The sequence below is a fragment of the Bombina bombina genome, chromosome 6 (assembly GCF_027579735.1).
Source record: "Bombina bombina isolate aBomBom1 chromosome 6, aBomBom1.pri, whole genome shotgun sequence".
NCBI lineage: Eukaryota > Metazoa > Chordata > Amphibia > Anura > Bombinatoridae > Bombina > Bombina bombina.
In genome coordinates this window covers 619267323-619292956 of record NC_069504.1, presented here as the reverse complement: position 1 = coordinate 619292956, position 25634 = coordinate 619267323, and the positions used below count along the sequence as shown (strand labels likewise).

Sequence of the window (25634 nt, the reverse complement as noted above, 5' to 3'; positions counted from 1 at the left end):
AGATTTCTAATTTTAAATTTAAGCTTGAGAACCTCCGTGTATTGCTAGGGGAGGTTTTAGCGGCTCTGAATGACTGTAATACAGTTGCAATTCCAGAGAAATTATGTAGGCTGGATAGATACTATGCGGTGCCGGTGTGTACTGACGTTTTTCCTATACCTAAAAGGCTTACAGAAATTATTAGCAAGGAGTGGGATAGACCTGGTGTGCCCTTTTCCCCACCACCTATATTTAGGAAAATGTTTCCAATAGACGCCACTACACGGGACTTATGGCAAACGGTCCCCAAGGTGGAGGGAGCAGTTTCTACTTTAGCTAAGCGTACCACTATCCCGGTGGAGGATAGTTGTGCTTTTTCGGATCCAATGGATAATAAATTAGAAGGTTACCTTAAGAAAATGTTTGTTCAACAAGGTTTTATCTTACAGCCCCTTGCATGCATTGCGCCTGTCACTGCTGCTGCGGCATTCTGGTTTGAGTCTCTAGAAGAGGCCATTCACTCAGCTCCATTGGATGAAATTATGGACAAGCTTAAAGCACTTAAGCTAGCTAATGCATTTGTTTCTGATGCCATTGTACATTTAACTAAACTAACGGCTAAGAACTCCGGATTCGCCATCCAGGCGCGCAGAGCGCTATGGCTTAAATCCTGGTCAGCTGACGTGACTTTTAAATCTAAATTGCTTAATATTCCTTTCAAGGGGCAAACCTTATTCGGGCCCGGCTTGAAAGAAATTATCGCTGACATTACTGGAGGTAAGGGTCATACCCTTCCTCAGGACAGGGCCAAATCAAAGGCCAAACAGTCTAATTTTCGTGCCTTTCGAAACTTCAAGGCAGAAGCAGCATCAACTTCCTCCGCTCCAAAACAGGAAGGAACTGTTGCTCGTTACAGACAGGCCTGGAAAACTAACCAGTCCTGGAACAAGGGCAAGCAGGCCAGAAAACCTACTACTGCCCCTAAGACAGCATGAAGGGATTGCCCCCTATCCGGAAACGGATCTAGTGGGGGGCAGACTTTCTCTCTTCACCCAGGCGTGGGCAAGAGATGTCCAGGATCCCTGGGCGTTGGAGATCATATCCCAGGGATATCTTCTGGACTTCAAAGCTTCTCCTCCACAAGGGAGATTTCATCTTTCAATGTTATCAGCAAACCAAATAAAGAAAGAGGCATTTCTACGCTGTGTACAAGACCTCCTTGTAATGGGGGTGATCCACCCAGTTCCGCGGACGGAACAAGGGCAAGGATTTTTCTCAAATCTGTTCGTGGTTCCCAAGAAAGAGGGGACCTTCAGACCAATCTTGGACCTAAAGATCTTAAACAAATTCCTAAGAGTTCCATCATTCAAAATGGAAACTATTCGAACCATCCTACCCATGATCCAAGAGGGTCAGTACATGACCACAGTGGACTTAAAGGATGCCTACCTTCACATACCGATTCACAAAGATCATTATCGGTACCTAAGATTTGCCTTCCTAGACAGGCATTACCAGTTTGTAGCTCTTCCCTTCGGGTTAGCTACGGCCCCGGGAATCTTTACAAATGTTCTGGGCTCACTTCTGGCGGTTCTACTACCGCGAGGCATAGCGGTGGCCCCGTATCTAGACGACATCCTGATACAGGCATCAAGCTTTCAAATTGCCAAGTCTCATACAGAGATAGTTCTGGCATTTCTGAGGTCGCATGGGTGGAAGGTGAACGTGGAAAAGAGTTCTCTATCACCACTCACAAGAGTCTCCTTCCTAGGGACTCTTATAGATTCGGTAGAGATGAAAATTTACCTGACGGAGTCCAGGTTGTCAAAACCTCTAAATGCTTGCCGTGTCCTTCATTCCATTCCACGCCCGTCAGTGGCTCAGTGCATGGAAGTAATCGGCTTAATGGTAGCGGCAATGGACATAGTGCCATTTGCGCGCCTGCATCTCAGACCGCTGCAATTATGCATGCTAGGTCAGTGGAATGGGGATTACTCAGATTACTCAGATTTGTCCCCTCTACTAAATCTGGATCAAGAGACCAGAGATTCTCTTCTCTGGTGGCTTTCTCGGGTCCATCTGTCCAAGGGCATGACCTTTCGCAGGCCAGACTGGACGATTGTAACAACAGATGCCAGCCTTCTAGGTTGGGGCGCAGTCTGGAACTCCCTGAAGGCTCAGGGATCGTGGACTCAGGAGGAGAAACTCCTCCCAATAAATATTCTGGAATTAAGAGCAATATTCAAGGCTCTTCTAGCTTGGCCTCAGTTAGCAACACTGAGGTTCATCAGATTTCAGTCGGACAACATCACGACTGTGGCGTACATCAACCATCAAGGGGGAACCAGGAGTTCCCTAGCGATGTTAGAAGTCTCGAAGATAATTCGCTGGGCAGAGTTTCACTCTTGCCACCTGTCAGCGATCCACATACCAGGCGTGGAGAACTGGGAGGCGGACTTTTCATCCGGGGGAGTGGGAACTTCATCCGGAGGTGTTCGCTCAAATGATTCGTCGTTGGGGCAAACCAGAACTGGATCTCATGGCGTCTCGCCAGAACGCCAAGCTTCCTCGTTACGGATTCAGATCCAGGGACCCGGGAGCAGCGCTGATAAATGCTCTAGCAGCCCCTTGGGTCTTCAACATGGCTTATGTGTTTCCACCGTTTCCGCTGCTGCCTCGACTGATTGCCAAGATCAAACAGGAGAGAGCATCTGTGATTCTGATAGCGCCTGCGTGGCCACGCAGGACCTGGTATGCAGACCTAGTGGACATGTCGTCATGTCCACCATGGTCTCTACCTCTGAGGCAGGACCTTCTAATACAAGGTCCTTTCAACCATCCAAATCTAATTTCTCTGAGGCTGACTGCATGGAGATTGAACGCTTGATCCTATCCAAGCGTGGCTTCTCAGAGTCAGTTATTGATACCTTAATACAGGCTCGGAAGCCTGTCACCAGAAAAATCTATCATAAGATATGGCGTAAATACTTATATTGGTGCGAATCCAAGAGTTACTCATGGAGTAAGGTTAGGATTCCTAGGATATTGTCCTTTCTACAAGAGGGTTTGGAAAAGGGCTTATCTGCTAGTTCGTTGAAGGGACAGATTTCTGCTCTGTCTATTCTTTTGCACAAGCGTCTGGCAGAAGTTCCAGACGTCCAGGCTTTTTGTCAGGCTTTGGCTAGGATTAAGCCTGTGTTTAAAACTGTTGCTCCTCCGTGGAGCTTAAACTTGGTTCTTAAAGTTCTTCAGGGTGTTCCGTTTGAACCCCTTCATTCCATTGATATTAAGCTTTTATCTTGGAAAGTTCTGTTTTTGATGGCTATTTCCTCGGCTCGAAGAGTCTCTGAGTTATCTGCTTTACATTGTGATTCTCCTTATCTGGTTTTCCATTCAGACAAGGTAGTTCTGCGTACTAAACCTGGGTTTTTACCTAAGGTAGTTTCTAACAGGAATATCAATCAAGAGATTGTTGTCCCATCATTGTGCCCTAATCCTTCTTCAAAGAAGGAACGTCTTTTGCATAATCTGGACGTAGTCCGTGCCCTGAAGTTCTATTTACAGGCAACTAAATATTTTTGTCAAACTTCTTCCCTGTTTGTCGTTTATTCTGGTCAGAGGAGAGGTCAAAAAGCTTCGGCAACCTCTCTCTCTTTTTGGCTTCGTAGTATAATACGTTTAGCCTATGAGACTGCTGGACAGCAGCCCCCTGAAAGAATTACAGCTCATTCTACTAGAGCTGTGGCTTCCACCTGGGCCTTTAAGAATGAGGCCTCTGTTGAACAGATTTGCAAGGCTGCGACTTGGTCTTCGCTTCACACCTTTTCAAAATTTTACAAATTTGACACTTTTGCTTCTTCGGAGGCTGTTTTTGGGAGAAAGGTTCTACAGGCAGTGGTTCCTTCCGTTTAAGTTCCTGCCTTGTCCCTCCCATCATCCGTGTACTTTAGCTTTGGTATTGGTATCCCATAAGTAATGGATGACCCGTGGACTGAATACACTTAACAAGAGAAAACATAATTTATGCTTACCTGATAAATTTATTTCTCTTGTAGTGTATTCAGTCCACGGCCCGCCCTGTCTTTTTTAAGGCAGATCTAAATTTTAATTAAAACTTCAGTCACCACTGCACCATATGGTTTCTCCTTTCTTGTCTTGTTTCGGTCGAATGACTGGATATGACATGTGAGGGGAGGAGCTATATAGCAGCTCTGCTTTGGGTGATCCTCTTGCAACTTCCTGTTGGGAAGGGAATATATCCCATAAGTAATGGATGACCCGTGGACTGAATACACTACAAGAGAAATACATTTATCAGGTAAGCATAAATTATGTTTTCCAGTTTACTTTAATTATCCAATTTCCTTCATTCTCTTTGTATCATTTGTTGAAGGAGCAAAAATGCACTTTTGGTTTCTAACTGAACACATGGGGGAGCCAATGACAATTGGTACATACTGTATATGCAGCCACCAATCAGCAGCTAGAACCTAGGTTCTTTGCTGCTCCTGAGCTTTTTAGATAAACAATTCAGCAAAGGATAACAGGAGAAGGAAGCAAATTAAATTGAAGTAAATTGGAAAGTTTTTTAAATTGTATGCTCTGTCTAAATCATGAATGTCTAATTATGACGTTACTGTTTTTTTAATATTTATAACTAATAGGGTTATTAGAAAAAAACTTTTCTGAAAGACTGGACATCCCGAAAATAGAAACAGAGTAAATACATCAGTAACAGAAATAGCTGGTCTTAGAATTTAAACAGTATGTAGAAAAAAGATACACCTTATAAACCTTGCAAAAAGGATTAACAGACACACCCGGTTTAAATTATTGCTTAGCAATCAAGTCAGAGACAGCATTAGGCACAGGGGAAATCCCAGGGAGATTAATAACAGTTTAAAACATTGATTTAAAACATTTACAAAGTTTAGTATCAGAATACTTAGTATATTTAACCCCTAAAGTGACTAAAAAAACTTTAAAAAGAGGACGATGTGTTCAACTTAAAACAAGAGTGATTTTCAGGTTTCTACAGCAGATGAGGGATCCTCATTTTCTCCAACATTGGTGTGTCCGGTCCACGGCGTCATCCTTACTTGTGGGAATATCTCTTCCCCAACAGGAAATGGCAGAGAGTCCCAGCAAAGCTGGCCATATAGTCCCTCCTAGGCTCCGCCCACCCCAGTCATTCTCTTTGCCGTTGCACAGGCAACATCTCCACGGAGATGGTTAAGAGTTTTTTGGTGTTTAAATGTAGTTTTTTATTCTTCTATCAAGTGTTTGTTATTTTAAAATAGTGCTGGTATGTACTATTTACTCTGAAACAGAAAAGGATGAAGATTTCTGTTTGTGAGAGGAAGATGATTTTAGCAGACAGTAACTAAAATCAATTGCTGTTTCCACATAGGACTGTTGAGATGAAGTAACTTCAGTTGGGGGAAACAGTTAGCAGACTTTTCTACTTAAGGTATGACTAGCCATATTTCTAACAAGACCATGTAATGCTGGAAGGCTGTCATTTCCCCTCATGGGGACCGGTAAGCCATTTTCTTAGTCAAACAAACAGAATAAAGGGCTTAATATGGGCTATAAAACTGGTAGACACTTTTATGGGCTAAATCGATTGCTTTATTTGGGCATTTTATTCATGTTTATGCTGATAATTCACATTTATAAACTTGGGGAACGTTTATTAAACGGCAGGCACTATGTTAGACACCTTTTCCAGTAAGGGGGCCTTCCTAGTTGTAGACTGAGCCTCATTTTCGCGCCATTACTTCGCAGTTGTTTTTTGAGAGCAGGACATGCAGATGCATGTGTGAGGATCTGAAAGTTGCTGGAAAAGTTTCTAGAAGGCGTCACTTGGTATCGTATTCCCCTCTGAGCTTGGTTAGGTCTCAGCAAAGGCTATAGCTGGGACTGTATAGGGGTTAAATTTGTAAACGGCTCCGGTTCCGTTATTTTAAGGGTTAAAGCTCTGAAATTCCTTCATACTTTTTCACATATTCAGTAATAAAGTGTTTCTGTTTAAAATTTAAAGAGACAGTAACGGTTTTGTTTTAAAACGTTTTTTGTGCTTTATTGACAAGTTTAAGCATGTTTAACATGTCTGTGCCTTCGGATAAGCTATGTTCTATATGTATGAAAGCCAATGTGTCTCCCCATTTAAATTTGTGTGATAATTGTGCCATAGCGTCCAAACAAAGTAAGGACAGTACTGCCACAGATAATGAAATTGCCCAAGATGATTCCTCAGATGAGGGGAGTAAACATGATACTACATCATCCCCTACTGTGTCTACACCAGTTTTGCCCACGCAGGAGGCTCCTAGTACATCTAGCGCGCCAATGCTTATTACCATGCAACAATTAACGGCTGTAATGGATAACTCCATAGCAAATATTTTATCCAAAATGCCTACTTATCAGAGAAAGCGCGATTGCTCTGTTTTAAACACTGAGGAGCAGGAGGGCGCTGATGATAATTGTTCTGTCATACCCTCACACCAATCTGAAGTGGCCATGAGGGAGGTTTTGTCAGATGGGGAAATTTCAGATTCAGGAAAAATTTCTCAACAAGCTGAACCTGATGTTGTGACATTTAAATTTAAATTAGAACATCTCCGCGCACTGCTTAAGGAGGTGTTATCTACTCTGGATGATTGTGACAACTTGGTCATTCCAGAGAAATTATGAAAGATGGACAAGTTCCTAGAGGTCCCGGTGCACCCCGACGCTTTTCCTATACCCAAGCGGGTGGCGGACATAGTGAATAAGGAGTGGGAAAAGCCCGGCATACCTTTTTGTTCCCCCCCCTATATTTAAGAAATTATTTCCTATGGTCGACCCCAGAAAGGACTTATGGCAGACAGTCCCTAAGGTCGAGGGGGCAGTTTCTACTCTAAACAAACGCACTACTATTCCTATCGAGGATAGTTGTGCTTTCAAAGATCCTATGGATAAAAAATTGGAGGGTTTGCTTAAAAAGATTTTTGTACAGCAAGGTTACCTTCTACAACCCATTTCGTGCATTGTTCCTGTCACTACAGCAGCGTGGTTCTGGTTCGAGGAACTAGAAAACTCGCTTAGTAGAGAGACTCCATATGAGGAGGTTATGGACAGAGTTCACGCACTTAAGTTGGCTAACTCTTTTATTTTAGATGCCGCTTTGCAATTAGCTAGATTAGCGGCGAAAAATTCAGGGTTTGCAATCGTGGCGCGCAGAGCGCTTTGGCTAAAGTCTTGGTCAGCGGATGTGTCATCCAAGACAAAATTGCTTAACATCCTTTTCAAAGGTAAAACTCTATTTGGACCAGAATTGAAAGAGATTATTTCAGACATCACTGGGGGAAAGGGCCACGCCCTTCCAGAAGATAGGCCTTTCAAGGCCAAGAATAAGTCTAATTTTCGTTCCTTTCGCAATTTCAGGAACGGACCGGCCTCTAATTCTGCATCCTCTAAGCAAGAGGGTAATGCCTCACAACCCAAACCAGCCTGGAAACCGATGCAAGACTGGAACAAGGGTAAGCAGGCCAAGAAGCCTGCTGCTGCTAACAAAACAGCATGAAGGAGTAGCCCCCGATCCGGGACCGGATCTAGTAGGGGGCAGACTCTCTCTCTTTGCTCAGGCTTGGGCAAGAGATGTTCAGGATCCCTGGGTGCTAGAAATAGTTTCTCAGGGTTATCTCCTGGAATTCAGGGAACTACCCCCAAGGGGAAGGTTCCACATGTCTCACTTATCCTCAAACCAAATAAAGAGACAGGCGTTCTTACATTGTGTAGAAGACCTGTTAAAGATGGGAGTGATAACCCAGTTCCAATAAAGGAACAGGGAATGGGATTTTATTCCAATCTGTTCGTAGTTCCCAAAAAAGAAGGAACTTTCCGACCAATTTTGGATTTGAAGATCCTAAACAAATTTCTCAGGATACCATCGTTCAAGATGGAAACCATTCGAACGATTCTACCCACTATCCAGGAAGGTCAATTTATGACTACCGTGGATCTAAAGGATGCGTACCTACATATTCCTATCCACAAAGAACATCATCAGTTCCTAAGGTTCGCCTTTCTGGACAAACATTACCAGTTTGTGGCCCTCCCATTCGGGTTAGCCACTGCTCCAAGGATTTTCACAAAGGTACTAGGTTCCCTTCTAGCGGTTTTAAGACCGAGGGGCATTGCAGTAGTACCTTACTTGGACGACATTCTAATACAAGCGTCGTCCCTGTCAAAAGCAAAGGCTCATACAGACATCGTTCTGGCCTTTCTCAGATCACACGGATGGAAGGTGAACATAGAAAAGAGTTCTCTGTCTCCGTCAACAAGAGTTCCCTTCTTGGGAACAATAATAGATTCCTTAGAAATGAGGATTTTTCTGACAGAGGTCAGAAAGTCAAAACTTCTAAGCACTTGTCAAGTTCTTCATTCTGTTCCACGTCCTTCCATAGCGCAGTGCATGGAAGTAGTAGGGTTGATGGTTGCAGCAATGGACATAGTTCCTTTTGCACGAATTCATCTAAGACCATTACAACTGTGCATGCTCAAACAGTGGAATGGGGACTATACAGACTTATCTCCAATGATTCAAGTAGATCAGAAGACCAGAGATTCACTCCGTTGGTGGCTGACCCTGGACCATCTGTCCCAGGGAAGGAGCTTCCGCAGACCAGAGTGGGTCATTGTCACGACCGACGCCAGTCTAGTGGGCTGGGGCGCGGTCTGGGAATCCCTGAAAGCTCAGGGTCTATGGTCTCGGGAAGAGTCTCTTCTCCCGATTAAACATTCTTGAACTGAGAGCGATATTCAATGCTCTCAGGGCTTGGCCTCAACTAGCAAAGGCCAGATTCATAAGATTCCAATCAGACAACATGACGACCGTTGCGTATATCAATCATCAGGGGGGAACAAGGAGTTCCCTGGCGATGAAAGAAGTGACCAAAATAATTCAATGGGCGGAGGATCACTCCTGCCACCTGTCTGCGATCCACATCCCAGGTGTGGAAAACTGGGAGGCGGATTTTCTGAGTCGTCAGACATTCCATCCGGGGGAGTGGGAACTCCACCCGGAGATCTTTGCCCAAATAACTCAATTATGGGGCATTCCAGACATGGATCTGATGGCGTCTCGTCAGAACTTCAAGGTTCCTTGCTACGGGTCCAGATCCAGGGATCCCAAGGCGACTCTAGTAGATGCACTAGTAGCACCTTGGACCTTCAACCTAGCTTATGTATTTACACCGTTTCCTCTCATTCCCAGGCTGGTAGCCAGGATCAATCAGGAGAGGGCCTTGGTGATCTTGATAGCTCCTGCGTGGCCATGCAGGACTTGGTATGCAGACCTGGTGAATATGTCATCGGTTCCACCATGGAAGCTACCTTTTGAGACAGGACCTTCTTGTTCAGGGTCCATTCGAACATCCAAATCTGGTCTCCCTCCAGCTGACGGCTTGGAGATTGAACGCTTGATTCTATCGAAGCGTGGGTTTTCAGATTCTGTGATAGATACTCTGGTTCAGGCCAGAAAACCGGTAACTAGAAAGATTTACCATAAAATATGGAAAAGATATATCTGTTGGTGTGAATCCAAAGGATTCCCATGGAATAAGATAAAAATTCCTAAGATTCTCTCCTTTCTACAAGAAGGTTTGGAGAAAGGATTATCTGCAAGTTCTCTAAAGGGACAGATCTCTGCTTTATCTGTCTTACTACACAAAAGACTGGCAGCTGTGCCAGATGTTCAAGCATTTGTTCAGGCTCTGGTTAGGATCAAGCCTGTTTACAGACCTTTGACTCCTCCCTGGAGTCTAAATCTAGTTCTTTCAGTTCTTCAAGGGGTTCCGTTTGAACCTTTACATTCCATAGATATTAAGTTACTATCTTGGAAAGTTTTGTTTTTGGTTGCAATTTCTTCTGCTAGAAGAGTTTCAGAGTTATCTGCTCTGCAGTGTTCTCCGCCCTATCTGGTGTTCCATGCAGATAAGGTGGTTTTGCGTACTAAGCCTGGTTTTCTTCCAAAGGTTGTTTCTAACAAAAATATTAACCAGGAGATAGTTGTACCTTCTTTATGTCCGAATCCAGTTTCAAAGAAGGAACGTTTGTTACACAATTTGGACGTAGTCCGTGCTCTAAAATTCTATTTAGAGGCTACAAAAGATTTCAGACAAACATCTTCTTTGTTTGTTGTTTATTCTGGTAAAAGGAGAGGTCAAAAAGCGACTTCTACCTCTCTTTCCTTTTGGCTTAAAAGCATCATCCGATTGGCTTATGAGACTGCCAGACGGCAGCCTCCTGAAAGAATCACAGCTCACTCCACTAGGGCTGTGGCTTCCACATGGGCCTTCAAGAACGAGGCTTCTGTTGACCAGATATGTAAGGCAGCGACTTGGTCTTCACTGCACACTTTTGCCAAATTTTACAAATTTGATACTTTTGCTTCTTCGGAGGCTATTTTTGGGAGAAAGGTTTTGCAAGCCGTGGTGCCTTCCGTTTAGGTAACCTGATCCGTATCCTAAAGCTTTGGTATTGGTTCCCACAAGTAAGGATGACGCCGTGGACCGGACACACCAATGTTGGAGAAAACAGAATTTATGCTTACCTGATAAATTACTTTCTCCAACGGTGTGTCCGGTCCACGGCCCGCCCTGGTTTTTTAATCAGGTCTGATGAATTATTTTCTCTAACTACAGTCACCACGGTACCATATGGTTTCTCCTATATATTTCCTCCTGTCCGTCGGTCGAATGACTGGGGTGGGCGGAGCCTAGGAGGGACTATATGGCCAGCTTTGCTGGGACTCTTTGCCATTTCCTGTTGGGGAAGAGATATTCCCACAAGTAAGGATGACGCCGTGGACCGGACACACCGTTGGAGAAAGTAATTTATCAGGTAAGCATAAATTCTGTTTTTTAGAGGAAACCTCACTATCTTAAGATATCACAGTATCCCTTGGATCAGGCTACATAGCACTTAGAAGGAAAAAATCGGAACTGACCTTTCAAGCTTGTTTGAAGGCGGGTGAGCAGCAAAAGCCTTATAGATAGCGTTTGTTAATATATAACTGTGTAGTCGGAAGTACTCAGTATCATCCTGTAATAAACAAACAGAGAACAGGTGTATTATTACCCAAAGAAACATTAAATTGGTCAGTATGCATTTAACAAATCTAAATATGAGTCACATTCATGAGCTGAAGAAAGTGATTCAGTTGTTTTATAATAAGTACACTTAATAATGGTAGAAGAGTCTTTAGGAGTCTAGGAGACTCAGTTTCTAGGGTAAGTTTAGGGACAGATTTCGCTGCTCCTTATAATATAAGCAAAGCAACAAGCACTATAAAACCTCTTAAGCTTTTGAGGAAAACCTGTACTCCCTTTAAGTAGCTTTATAAACATTTATAGTTAATGCAGGTATACAACTGGGTTCAGTCTAGCTAAGCAGTCTAGCTAAGCAGTAGCAGTAGCCAAACAACTGTGTTTAAAAGGTAGAAAGTGCACCAAAAAAAAAGAAAAGCAAAGCAAGGTTAATAGTGAAATTCTGTCTCAAGGCCATATATATAATATATAAACTTTTAAAATTTCAAAGTGCCCACACATAGTTATGAGTGTCTATATATAAAAATTAAACAATGCTTACCCTTAGGCACTCATCCACTATGAAGCAAGTAGCAGACAGCCAAACCAGTACTGAAACATATAAGCAGAGGTTATGGAATAGGAGTATAATGTAAATTTGTAAAGGTAGGCAAAAGACACGTCCCTGGACCGATTTACAGAGGGCCTATGAAGGATTTCCCATGAGGCGAAAACATTGTATTATAAACCATACCCCAAATTCATCCATCTGACAAACACTGTACTCTGAGGGGAAGAAGGCCTCAACATAGACTGAAAGCACCTTTCACTGAAGAACTTGTGCACATTTTCTTTCTTCAACCACCTCCAACGGAGGAAAAGTAAAGGCTAAGGTATGTGTGAGGTGGGAGGGGTTTTATAGGGCTCTTGTGGTTTGGGAAACTTTGCCTCCTCCTAGTGGTAGGAATGTAATCCCATATGGAATGGATTGTGGTCTCTTGACACCTATATGAAAGAAACATAATTTATGCTAATCTGATAAATTAATTTTTCGTGGTGATGAGAGTCCACGAGTACTCTATACTTTGTTTTTTGGGTTTGTTTTCTTTAGCACATCTTTTTTCCCTGTTTCTTTAGGGCTCTTGGGGTTTGGGAATCTTTGCCTCCTTCTAGTGGTAAGGAAGAGTAATTCCCAGGAGTAATCGATCATGGACTCTCACCACCATGAAAGAAATGAATTTATCAGGTAAGCATAAATTGTTTTTTAGATCCTACCCTTTGTTGGAATACATGGAGCTCCTATTTTGTTTGGTCTTGTTACTTTTCCTTCCTCTTTGTGCTTAGCCATAGCCAGCACTAATCTCAATAAATGTGTTGGCAAATTAGATTTTTTTAATCCATATTAATACATAGTGCAAATATGAATCACTAGTTTATGTAATTGTGTGCATGTCACTGGGACGATCACTAAAAAAAAAAGTTTTTAAGGGACGCTGTAGCCCTGGGACAATCTAAACCCATCTGCTTATTTTAGGGCTTTTTTGTATTGTCTATATGCTATTATATCTATTTTAATATGTTTTTGTTAAGAAATTGATTTCAAGTAGTTTTTGCTATGTACTTGGCAGTGGAAATAAAGCATACATACCATTAGCAAAACATTATTACTTATCACAGATTTTATTCTTTTGAGACCCTTATCTAGCAGAATATTCACTGAAGGATAATAAACAATGACATTTGCCACATTAGTTTAGCCTTTGGTCTTTATGATCATATCATTATGGTACATTACCAGAGTATGAATAAAAACAAAAACTGCTTATTCATAATCAAAGTGACTATCTCTTCTTGAACTAATTATTGTGGAAAAATATCACAAACCTGCATATATACACTGACCAGATGAGAAGCACATACTTGTTCTATATAGGACAGGAATAAACTTACTGCATTAGTGTGGGGATGGTGTGGTGGAAAGCCAGAAAAAAAGCCTCAAGTCATGTTGTCATTTTAGCATAGAGAGAAAGATTGAGACTGTTTTCAGTAAGTTATAAAAAGAACAAATATATATATATATTTTCAGTGCAAGGAGAGAATGAGGCCAGTGAAAAAAGCTCTCAAACAGTTGGATAAACCAGATAAAGGGCTGACTGTTCAGGAGCAACTGGAGCACACTCGCACCTGTTTGCTGAAAATTGGAGACCGAATTTCTGAGTGCCTTAAAACCTACTCTGATCAGGAGCATGTGAAGTTGTGGAGAAGGTAACCTTTCTTTCTTTTTCTTTTCTTTCTTCCACTGCACATTATATGGCTTCACTTATACAGAAATATGTTTTGTACATTTATATATGCTGCACCACCATACTGGCCTCAAGTAGAATACAAATATTTTACTTGAGTAAATTGTGACTTAGCACAGATTTATTACAATTGTGATTCACTTATAATTGTAAACTCAATTTTTTATATACACAAAAAGATCACACTGACAAAATGTATATAGGGGACGATCCCATCCCCATTATGTCTGGGCATCCGTGGTGTACTATTTTATTTATTTTTTTGATGACAGAAACACATTCACACTAATTTAACATATATTTCTTTAAATGTTTAATTGTATATTCGGAAACATTTGCCTTTATGTGCTGTACATTCAGAAAAAACTTCTATCTGTATTGGGAACATAAATATTTCAGCTTTAAAGTGAATGTAAAGTCAGCTTCATGACTAAGGTTCTCTGTAACAGTTGTTTATAAAAAAACTGGACTTTCATTCATAAATTTGTAAATATTTAAATATATACCTTTATTTTTAATAATTTATGTTGTTTCCCATTATTCTCATCCTCCACCCGGCATTCATGCTCCGTTCGTGTTGATTATAATGGACGTCTTCTGAGCCAATAACGGCTCTAACCACAGGGGGACCCACCCCCTTAGGATGACGTAATGAGTCATTCTTGCGCTTGCATTCTATTGTGGTTCTCAGCTCATTAGCGTAAGCGAGTGCACATTTCGCACATGCGCAATAGACTAGTATACAGAGTTTTTTTAGTATAGAAGTATAGACTAGTATACGGAGTATTTTACTTCTAATTAGCGGTATTACAGGCTGGGGGTAGGAGATCCTGTCCTTCGCTTCGCAACGATAGTATTCATTGAATGTACTGATTCAATGAATACTATGTTGTTTGACAGCGGAAACAGGAGTAACGCATGCGCAATGGCAGACTTAAACGGGAGCGCGCATTGCTGATACGTAAACAGCGGGTGGGACCGCTGTATACGTAATATGGAGGAGAATAAGGAAACAGTGAGTGGGAGGAGCGGGTAAAGTAAATGAACGATATTTACTATATAAAATTAAAAACAAATTAAAAGTTTTATTAAAAAATTATATTGGCGGTATCCTTAATTGGATGTTTGTCTACATAAATATATCATCCAAACCGGAAAAATTGACATTCACTTTAATAAAAATTTGCCTGATGTGGTTCTTCCCCACTTTTATAAACTCTAAAATAATAAGTTAACACTTGCAAACAACTTGACAAAATGCAGTATATAGTATGCAAAAAGTTTTATGTTTACTTTTGTTTTAATAGAAACCTTTGGATTTTTGTGTCTAAATTCACGGAATTTGATGCCAGGAAGTTGCACAAATTATATAAGATGGCACACAAGAAGAGATCACAAGTAGAGGAGGTATTGCTACAAACTTTCCTTTATGCACATATATGTAAAAATGTATTTATTCATGTGGAAAAAAATAAACGAGTCTTTGGTAGCTCCTTAAAGGGATACTAAATCCCAATTTTTTTCTTTCATGATTCAGATAGAGCATGCAATTTTATGCATTCTACTTTCCTCCTATTCATTTTTCTTCGTTTTCTTGATAACTTTATTTGAAAAAGCAGGAATCTAAGCTAAGGAGCTGGGCCATTTTTTATTCAGCACCCTGGAATAGCGCTTGCTGATTGGTGGCTACATTTAGCCACCAATAAGCAAGTGCAACCCAGATGCTGAACCAAAAATGGGCTGGCTCTTGAGTTTACTTTCCTTCCATAAGGCAGTGAGAGTCCACAACTTCATTCCTTACTGTTGGGAAATACAACACCGGGCTACCAGGAGGAGGCAAAGACACCCCAGCCAAATGCTAAAATATCCCTCCCACTTCCCCTATCCCCCAGTCATTCTTTGCATTTCGTCACTATAGGAGGTGGCAGAGAAGTGTCAGAAGATTTGGATAGTCCTGTAATGGGTATGTTCCCTTCGAGAAAGGACTGGAGTTTTAAGTAATCATGTCAACCTCTCAGTGAGAGTATTGATGAAAGTTAGAGTCTGGAGATGCTAACAGCTCCTGTGCAATCAGTGTTGACGAGTTTCACTGCTTGCTGTTACACACTCAAGTCCATGTCAGAAGCGCTGCTGCAAGACTGTCACACTTGAAAGGCTGTGCCTGTTCCACAGCATGGATGCTGGAGGGTAAGACCGTTTTTTATAAATACAATTTAAAACACTATACAGGGTCACAGTGTGGCTCCTTTATACCTCGATAGGATCAAGGGTTAATATCTTTTTCAGGGAGATTATTTGAACAGTTTGGGGATGTATGTCTTTTTAGGCTCATTGACTGTGTGTTTTTTGGCTTGGAACAAACAGGTTTCACTTTTGTTTTTGAAATGTTGCGCAGCTCATAATAGCTTGGCACCTTTTTTCATTGCAGGTCCTGTCTTACGTACCACGTGACCGGGTGCGGTCTCATTCATTTCCTAAGATCCTGCTGCAGACATCACTGAGTAGAGAGTTTTCACTGTTGGCTGTCTGGGTCTAGGAGGTGGTGAGTGCCCCAGCTATTGGGAGTATTTAGGTGCCGTTTTTTTGGATAAAAGCTTTTCTCTTGTAAGGTGTATCCAGTCCACGGTTCATCCTTTACTTGTGGGATATTATCCTTCCTAACAGGAAGTGGCAAAGAGAGCACACAGCAGAGCTGTCCATATAGCTCCCCCTCTAGCTCCACCCCCCAGTCATTCTCTTTGCCGGCTCTAAGCAATAGGGTCCCTCTCAGAAGGGTAGTGAATGTGGTGTTAGATTTGTAGTTTTTGTTCTACAAGCAAAAGTTTGTTATTTTAAATGGTACCGGTGTGTACTATTTACTCTCCAGCAGAAAAGAGATGAAGATTTCTGCAGGGAGGAAGATGATTTTAGCATGTTGTAACTAAAATCCACTGCTGTTCCCACACAGGAGTGAGGAGTACAAGAAAACTTCAGTTGGGGGGAACGGTTTGCAGTTTAGGCTGCAATAAGGTATGTTCAGTCATTTATTTCTAGACAAGACTGTGATAATGCTAGAAAAGGACTGATAAGATCCCCATGAGGGAAGGGTAAGCTTTATTCAGAGACTAAGCATGGAATTGCAAGCTTACATAACAGGGCTAATTTATGCTGGTTGACACTATTTTATGGCAAACGGTTTTTATTGAAAAATATTGTTTTTTGAGACACTTTGAAGGTTCCTTTGGGTTTCTTTCAGGGGTTGTTACCCACATGTCTATTATTAAAACACTTAGGAGTGTTTCTTTAGGCCTCACAACACCGGAGTAAGGTGGGAGGGGCCTAATTTCGCGCCTCAGATGCGCAGTTAGATTGACTAGATCTTCAGGCTGATTCACATGGAGGGTCCTGCTGCAGTTTGAGGGCCTATAAGAAACCTTTTCCCCACAAATCTGGTTCCTAAGGGCAGGTAGGGCCACAGCAGAGCTGTGGCAAGGTGCTGAAGTTGGTGTAACCGGTTGTTAGCTTGCTATTGATCCGGTTTGAATATTAAGGGGTTAATTGTTTTTCTTGCTAGTTGTGCAATCTTATCAATGCTTTAGGTACATACTGTGAAAATTTTGAAGTTTGCTGCATTTTTCACTGTTTTGGAAAATTGTGTGCCTTTTTTATCTCTTAAAGGCACAGTAACATTTTTTGCAAAGTGTGTTTTTACTTGATTAAAGTGTCTGACACTAAGGAAAATCCTTGTTCAATGCGTTTAGAAGCCATGGTGGAACCCCCTCTCAGAATGTGTCCCACTTGTACTGATATGTCTATACACTTTAAAGAACATATTGTTGCACTTTAAAAATGTGGCCCAAGATGATTCTCAGACAGAAGGTAATGAGGTTAGCCCGTTAACCTCTCCCCAAGTGTCACAACCAGTTACGCCCGCTCAAGCGACGCCTAGCACCTCTAGTGCGTCTAACTCTTTTACCTTGCAAGACTTGGCGGCAGTTATGGATAATACCCTCTCAGTGTTTTTATCTAAACTGCCCGTGTTACCTGCAAAGCGTGATAGCTCTGTTTTAAGAACAGATTCTGAGCATTCTGACGCTTTGGTAGCCGTATCCGATATACACTCACAACGCTCTGAAATGGGGGCGAGGGATGTGCTGTCTGAGGGAGAAATTTCCGATTCGGGAAAGGTTGCTCCTCAGACAGACTCAGATATATTGGCATTTAAATTTAAACTAGAACACCTCCGCTTATTGCTCAGGGAGGTATTAGTTACTCTGGATGACTGCGACCCTTTGGTGGTTCCAGAGAAATTGTGTAAAATGGACAAGTACCTAGAAGTTCCTGTTTACACTGATGTGTTCCCGGTCCCTAAGAGGATTGCGGATATAGTAACTAGGGAGTGGGATAGACCAGGTATTCCGTTTGTTCCCCCTCCTATTTTTAAGAAAATGTTCCCCATATCTGACTCCACGCGGGACTCGTGGCAGACGGTCCCTAAGGTGGAGGGGGCTGTTTCTTCACTTGCTAAACGCACAACAATACCAATTGAGGACAGTTGTGCTTTTAAAGACCCTATGGGTAAAAAATTAGAGGGTTTACTTAAGAAAATTTTTGTTCATCAAGGTTTTCTTCTCCAACCTATAGCGTGCATTGTTCCTGTAACTACTGCAGCTGCTTTCTGGTTCGAGGCGCTGGAAGATGCGCCCCAGACGGAGACCTCATATGAGGACATTATGGACAGAATTAAGGCTCTTAAGCTGGCTAATTCTTTTATCACAGATGCCACTTTCCAACTAGCTAAGTTAGCGGCAAAGAATTCAGGTTTCGCCATTTTGGCGGGCAGGGCGCTATGGCTAAAGTCCTGGTCGGCCGATGTGCCGTCAAAATCCAAACTACTGAACATTCCTTTCAAAGGAAAGACCCTTTTCGGCGCCTGAATTGAAAGAAATTATCTCAGAAATCACTGGGGGAAAAGGCGATGCTCTCCCTCAGGACAAGTCCTTTAAGACAAAGAACAAACAAAATAATTTTCATTCCTTTCGAAATTTCAGGAGCGGTCTCGCTTCATCCTCCCCTGCTGCAAAGCAAGAGGGTAACACTTCACAACCCAGGGCAGCCTGGAAACCTTACCAGGGCTGTCCCTTTTGCACGGATACACCTCAGACCACTGCAACTATGCATGCTCAAACAGTGGAATGGGGATTATGCAGATTTGTCTCCTCAAATACAGTTGGACCAGGGGACCAGAGATTCTCTTCTCTGGTGATTGTCTCAGGATCACCTGTCTCAGGGAATGTGTTTCCGCAGACCAGAGTGGATCATCGTAACGACCGACGCCAGTCTGTTGGGCTGGGGTGCAGTCTGGGACTCCCTGAAAGCTCAGGGCTTATGGTCTCGGGAAGAAGCTCTTCTCCTGATAAACATTCTGGAACTGAGGGCGATATTCAACGCTCTTCAGGCATGGCCTCAGCTAGCTGCGGCCAAATTCATCAGATTTCAGTCGGACAACATCACGACTGTAGCTTACATCAACCATCAAGGGGGAACAAGGAGTCCCCTAGCAATGATGGAAGTAACCAAAATAATAAGGTGGGCGGAGGATCACTCTTGCCACCTCTCAGCAATTCGCATCCCAGGAGTAGACAACTGGGAGGCGGATTTTCTAAGTCGTCAGACTTTTCATCCGGGGGAGTGGGAACTCCACCCGGAGGTATTTGCCCAGCTGACTCAGCTATGGGGCACTCCAGAATTGGATCTGATGGCGTCCCGTCAGAATGCCAAACTTCCTCTCTATGGGTCCAGGTCCCGGGATCCCCAGGCGGTGTTGATAGATGCTCTAGCAGCGCCTTGGTCCTTCAAGCTGGCCTATGTGTTTCCACCGTTTCCTCTTCTTCCTCGTCTGGTTGCCAGAATCAAGCAGGAGAGGGCGTCGGTGATTCTAATAGCGCCTGCGTGGCCACGCAGGACCTGGTATGCAGACCTAGTGGACATGTCATCCGTTCCACCATGGGCTCTGCCAATGAGGCAGGACCTTCTACTTCAAGGTCCTTTCAAGCATCCAAATCTAATTTCTCTGCGTCTGACTGCTTGGAGATTGAACGCCTAATTCTATCTAAGCGTGGTTTCTCTGAGTCGGTTATCGATACCCTGATTCAGGCTAGAAAGCCTGTCACCAGGAAAATCTACCATAAGATTTGGCAAAAATATCTTTGTTGGTGCGAATCCAAGGGTTACTCATGGAGTAAGATTAGGATTCCCAGGATATTGTCTTTTCTCCAAGATGGATTGGAGAAAGGATTGTCAGCTAGTTCCTTAAAAGGACAGATATCTGCTTTGTCTATTCTTTTACACAAACGTCTGGCGGAGGTACCAGACGTTCAAGCTTTTACTCAGGCTTTAGTCAGAATCAAGCCTGTTTAATAGACCTGTGGCTCCGCCATGGAGTCTGAATTTAGTTTTCAGTTCTGCAAGGGGTTCCGTTTGAACCTTTACATTCCATAGATATTAAGTTATTATCTTGGAAAGTTTTGTTTTTGGTAGCTATCTCTTCTGCTCGAAGAGTTTCAAAGTTATCTGCTTTACAGTGTGACTCACCTTACTTGGTGTTCCATGCAGATAAGGTAATTTTGCGTGCCAAACCCGGTTTTCTTCCTAAGGTTGTGTCTAATAATAATATTAATCAGGAAATTGTTGTTCCTTCTTTGTGTCTTAATCCTTCTTCGAAGAAGGAACGTCTGTTACACAATCTTGATTTGGTTCGTGCTTTAAAGTTCTATTTACAAGCAACTAAGGATTTCAGACAAACAACTTCATTGTTTGTTATCTATTCTGGTAAGAGGAGAGGTCAGAAGGCGACTGCTACCTCTCTTTCCTTTTGGCTGAAAAGCATCATCCGTCTGGCCTATGAGACTGCTGGCCAGCAGCCTCCTGAAACAATTATTGCTCATTCTACAATAGCAGTGGCTTCCACATGGGCTTTTGAAAATGAGGCTTCTGTTGAACAGATTTGTAAGGCAGCGACTTGGTCTTCGATGCATACTTTTTCCAAATAATACAAATTCGATACTTTTGCTTCTTCGGAGGCTATTTTTGGAAGAAAGGTTTTACAAGCAGTGGTGCCTTCCGTTTAATGTACCTGTCTTGTTCCCTCCCTTCATCCGTGTCCTAAAGCTTTGGTATTGGTATCCCACAAGTAAAGGATGAACCCGTGGACTGGATACACCTTACAAGAGAAAACAGAATTGATGCTTACCTGATAAATTACTTACTCTTGTGGTGTATCCAGTCCACGGCCCGCCCTGGCTATTAGTCAGGTAGATTTTTAGTTTAAACTACAGTCACCACTGCACCCTATGTTTTCTCCTTTTTCTTCCTAACCTTTGGTCGAATGACTGGGGGGTGGAGCTAGAGGGGGAGCTATATGGACAGCTCTGCTGTGTGCTCTCTTTGCCACTTCCTGTTAGGAAGGAGAATATCCCACAAGTAAAGGATGAACCCGTGGACTGGATACACCACAAGAGAAAGTAATTTATCAGGTAAGCATAAATTCTGTTTTTTTTTAATTGTCCTTCTTCAACCTTTTCTACATTACCCGCTCCACATGAAGTTCCCCACGGCTCAACTAATCATCTATCTGGAGGTGGGTTTTTTCCAGCGGACTTTACCGCGCAGTTACAATCGGCAGTGTCTGTGGCCCTGAGTGCCTTACCTCGCTCTAACAAACGCAAGAGAAAGGTTAAACATAGTTCTCCTGACCTAGAGTAATCTAAATATTTGTCAGATTTAACTACTATATGCCAGCTATCCGAGGATGAGTTAACCTCTGTAGCTTCAGAGGGGGAACTTTCTGAGTCGGAGACTTCAGTTACTAAACCTCCTTCAGCGGAGAAACCCTCCTTTAGATTTAAAATTGAGCATCTGCATTTTCTTTATTAAAGGAGGTTCCAGAGGCTACACTCCCTGAAGAACATAAGATCCCTAAATTAGACATGGTTTACAAAGAAAGGAAGGTCCATCTGACTTTCCTGTGCCAGTTAAGATGGTGAATATTATTAGTAACAAATGGGAAAAAGTAGGAACTTCTTTTCCCTCCTCGTCTACTTTTTAAAAATATTTCCGTTCCCTGACTCTCAATTATATTTGTGGGGCTTCATCCTGAAGGTGGATGGCGCTAGCTCCACGCTGGCTAAGCATAGTACTATCCCTCTGGAGGATAGTTCTTTTAGAGAGTCTATGGATAAAAAAAATGGAAACTTTTTTTGAGGAAGATGTTTTAACATACAGGGTTTTTATTTCAACCGGCGGCAGCTGTAACCACGGTTGCTGGAGCAGCTACCTACTGGTGTGACACTCTGTTGGAGCTCATTGAGGTGGAGACTCCCTTGAGGTTATTTAGGAGAGAAGTAAGGCACTGAGAATTGCTAACTCCTTCATCTGTGAGGCGAATATGCAGATTTGCATAAATGCAAAGGCTGCTGGCTATGTGGTTCTAGCCGCCAGGCTCTCTGGTTGAAGTCTTGGTCTGCAGATAGGACTTCAAAATCCAGACTCCTTTCTCTTCCCTTCAAGAGGAAGATTTTATTCAGTCCAGGGCTGGACTCCATTATCTCTACGGTTACCGGAGGGAAAGATGCCTTCCTACCGCAGGATAAGAATAATAGGCCTAAGGTACGGCAACTGTCTAATTTTTGTTCCTTTCGTGCTTACAAGTCACAACAACAGCAGTCCTCTTCCAAGTCAGAGCAGCCCAAGTGTACTTGGAAGCTGGCTCACTCTTGGACTAAGTTCCAAACAGACTAAGAAGCCCAGCGAGAACAAATCGGCATGAAAGGGCGGCCCCCGATCCCGGGATCGGGTTGAGTAGGGGGCAGACTGTCTCTTTTTTCAGACGCTTAGTTCCCGGATGTACAGGATCCTTGGGTCCTGGAGGTTGTATCTCAAGGATACAGGATAAGATTCAAGTCTCATCAGCCAGGGGCAGATTCCTACTCTCTAGTCTTTCGACAAGACCAGAAAGGAGGCCTGCCTTCTTAGGTTGCATACAGGATCTCTCCTCTCTATGAGTAATTGTCCTGGTACCTACAGCAGAAAGAGGTTTTGGGGTTTTATTCAAACCTTTTTGTGGTTCCAAAGGAGGGAACTTTTCGTCCAATTCTGGACTTAACGTGCCTAAACAAGCCTCTGAGTGTTCCCTCTTTCAAGATGGAGACAATACGGTCAATCCTGCCTCTGGTTCAGAAAGGACAGTTTATGACCACAATAGACCTGAAGGATGCATACCTTCACGTCCAGATTCACAGGGAACATTTTCAGTTCTTGAGGTTTGATTTTCTGGATAAGCACTTCCAGTTCATAACTCTTCCATTTGCCCTAGCTACTGCTCCAAGGATATTTACAAAGGTTCTGGGGGCTCTTCTAGCCATTGCCGGAACACAAGGTATTGCAGTAGCGCCTTACCTGAACAATATCTTGGTACAGGCACCATCTTTTTGTTTAACGGAAGAACATTCGGAGTCCCTTCTCAGTCTTCTTCGATCACATGGATGGAAGATACACTGTTGAATTTCCTTGGACCTATAATAGACTTCATATCCATGAGAATATTCCTCACAGATCAGAGAAGTTGCAAGCTAACTTCTGCATGTCTTGCCCTCCAGGAACGCCTCGAGACCCTCAGTGGCTTAGTGTATGGAGGTAATCAGACTCATGGTGTCCTGCATGGACATAATTCCTTTTGCCAGATTCCATCTCAGACCCTTACAACTATGCATGCTGAGACAATGGTACGACGACCATTCAGACCTGTATCAACAGATTGTGCTGAACAGCCTGTTGAGAGACTCTCTCCTGGTGGCTCTGTCCAGATCATCTGTCCCAAGTTACATGCTTTTTGAGACCGTCCTGGGAGATTGTGACTACAGACGCAAGCCTTTCAGGGTGCCAAGAAGGCACAAGGTCTGTAGACTCATGAGGAGTCCTCCTTTCCGATCAATATTTTGCAACTTCATGCAATCTTTATTGCCTTGAAGGCTTGGCCCCTTCTGGGTTCATCCCAGTTTATCAGATTCCAATCAGACAATATAACCTCGGGTTGCCTATATCAACCATCAAGGGGGAACAAGAAGTTCCTTGGAGATGAGAGAAGTATCTCAGATACTAGAGTGGACGGAAACTCACAAATGTACTTTGTCAGCGATCCACTTTCCGGGTGTGGACAACTGGGAAGCGGATGCAGGGTCCCTTCGTTCATCAAAATCTAGATTCTCTGAGGCTGACTGTGTGGAGATTGAGCAATTAGTCGTAGCCACAAGATAGTTCTCTGAGAGTGTTATCGACACTCTGGTTCAAGCTTGTAAGCCAGTTACTCGTCGTATCTACAATAAAGTGTGGAGGACTTACTTGTACTGTTGTGAAGAGCCTGGCTTTTCCTAGCATAAGGTTAAGGTTGCCAGAATTTTAGCTTTTCTCAAGGATGGACTGGAGAAGGGCCTATCTGCTAGGTCCCTGAAGGCACAGATATCGGCCCTGTCGGTGTTACTCCACAAAATATTGGCTGAGCTTCTGGATGTGCAGTCCTTTGTTAAGGCACTGGCTAGGATCAAACCCGTGTTTAGATCTGGGGCTCCGCCTTGGAGCCTCAATCTTATTCTTAGTGTTTTGCAGCAGGCTCCGTTTGAGCCTATGCATATGGTTGACATTAAATTGCTATCTTGGAAGGTTCTTTTTTTTTGTTGGCTATTGCCTCTGCATGCAGAGTTTCTGAGATTTCTGCTTTGCAATGTGATCCCCCTTATCTGTTTTTTTCATGCTGATAAGGCGGTTTTTCGCTCTAGACTAGGGTTCCTCTTTAAGGTGGTGTAGAATCCTAATATTAATCAAGAAATTGTTGTTCCTTCCTTGTGTCCTAATCCTTTTTCAGTGAAGGAACATTTTGCTTCACAACCTAGATGTGGTTTGGGCCTTAAAGTTCTATCTTCAGACTACTAAAGAATTCAATTTTCCTCTTTGTCATTTATACGAGGAAGTGTAAAGGGCAGATGGCTACTACGACTTCCCTATCCTGGTTGAGGAGTCTCATCCGCTTAGCTTATGAGACAGCGAGAAGACAGCCTTCTGAGAGGATAATGGCTCATTCCACTAGAGCAGTGGCTTCCTCTTGGGTTTTTAAGAATGAAGCCTCAATGGATCAGATTTGTAAGGCGGCTACCTGGTCCTCCTTCTAAATTTTACATGTTTGATGTGTTTGCTTCGGCTGAAGCAGATTTTGGGAGAAAAGTTTTGCAGACTGTAGTGCCCTCAGAAAAGGGTCCACCTCTTTTTTTTGTTCCCTCCCGTTATTCATTCAGTGTCCTCTGGTGCTTGGGTATAGTTTTCCCAATAGTAGGGAATGAAGTTGTGGACTCTTCCTGCCTTATGGAAGGAAAACATAATTTATGCTTATCAGATAAATTCCTTTCCTTCCTGGCAGGGAGAGTCCACGACCCCGCCCGTGATTTATTGTTTTGATGGGTGGCTCCCTTTTTATAACATTTCTTCTGTCACCTTTTTATACCCTGATGTTTCTCCTACTTTTCCTTGTTTCCCCGGCAGAATGACTGGGGGATAGGGGAAGTGGGAGGGATATTTAAGCCTTTGGATGGGGTGTATCTGCCTCCAGGCCAGATGTTGTATTTCCCAACAGTAAGGAATGAAGTTGTAGACTCTCCCTGCCAGGAAGGAAAGGAATTTATCTGGTAAGCATACATTATGTTTTCTTGCTTTTCAAATAAAGAAAGCAAGAGAACAAAGGAAAATTGATAATAGGAGTTAAATAGAAAGTTGCTTAAAAAGTTGCTCTATCTAAATCATGAAAGAAAATTTGGGTTTAGTATCCCTTTAAGTATTAAAGCATCCAAAAAGGAGACACTGCCTCAAAAATATATTCGCTTAAAGGGACAGTAAACACTTTCACCTAGATTACAAGTTTTGCGCTATAGAGGGTGTGAAACGAACGCAACAAAAGTTGCATTATTTTAACCTCCATATCGCTGCCATTACAAGTTTCTAAAAAGCCGCCTCGTGCGATGAGCTCCATACCGCACAAAATCCAGGGGCTGCTTTGACGTGCTCGTGCACGCTTTCCCCCATAGACATCAATGGGGAGAAGGTGTTAAAAAAAAAAAACACCTGAAGTGCGGAATGGCGATCACTATAACGCAACCCCATTGATGTCTATGGGAAAAAACACCCTAACATAAACCCCAAGTCTAAACACCCCTAATCTGCTGCCCCCGACATCGCCACCACTATAATAAAGTTA

The 25634-nt window shown here is 42.8% G+C and overlaps 1 protein-coding gene across 4 annotated transcripts in view; it reads left to right on the top strand.

Annotated features, from left to right (window-relative positions):
• The window catches only part of CHD2 (chromodomain helicase DNA binding protein 2), a 1035232-nt gene that overhangs the window by 903007 nt on the left and 106591 nt on the right, over positions 1 to 25634 (top strand). For all 4 annotated transcript variants that reach the window (XM_053717628.1, XM_053717629.1, XM_053717630.1 and 1 more), the window contains 2 exons: positions 13141 to 13319; positions 14665 to 14764. In XM_053717628.1, coding sequence (XP_053573603.1) covers positions 13141 to 13319; positions 14665 to 14764 — 279 coding nt within the window. The remainder of the gene's footprint in view (positions 1 to 13140; positions 13320 to 14664; positions 14765 to 25634) is intronic.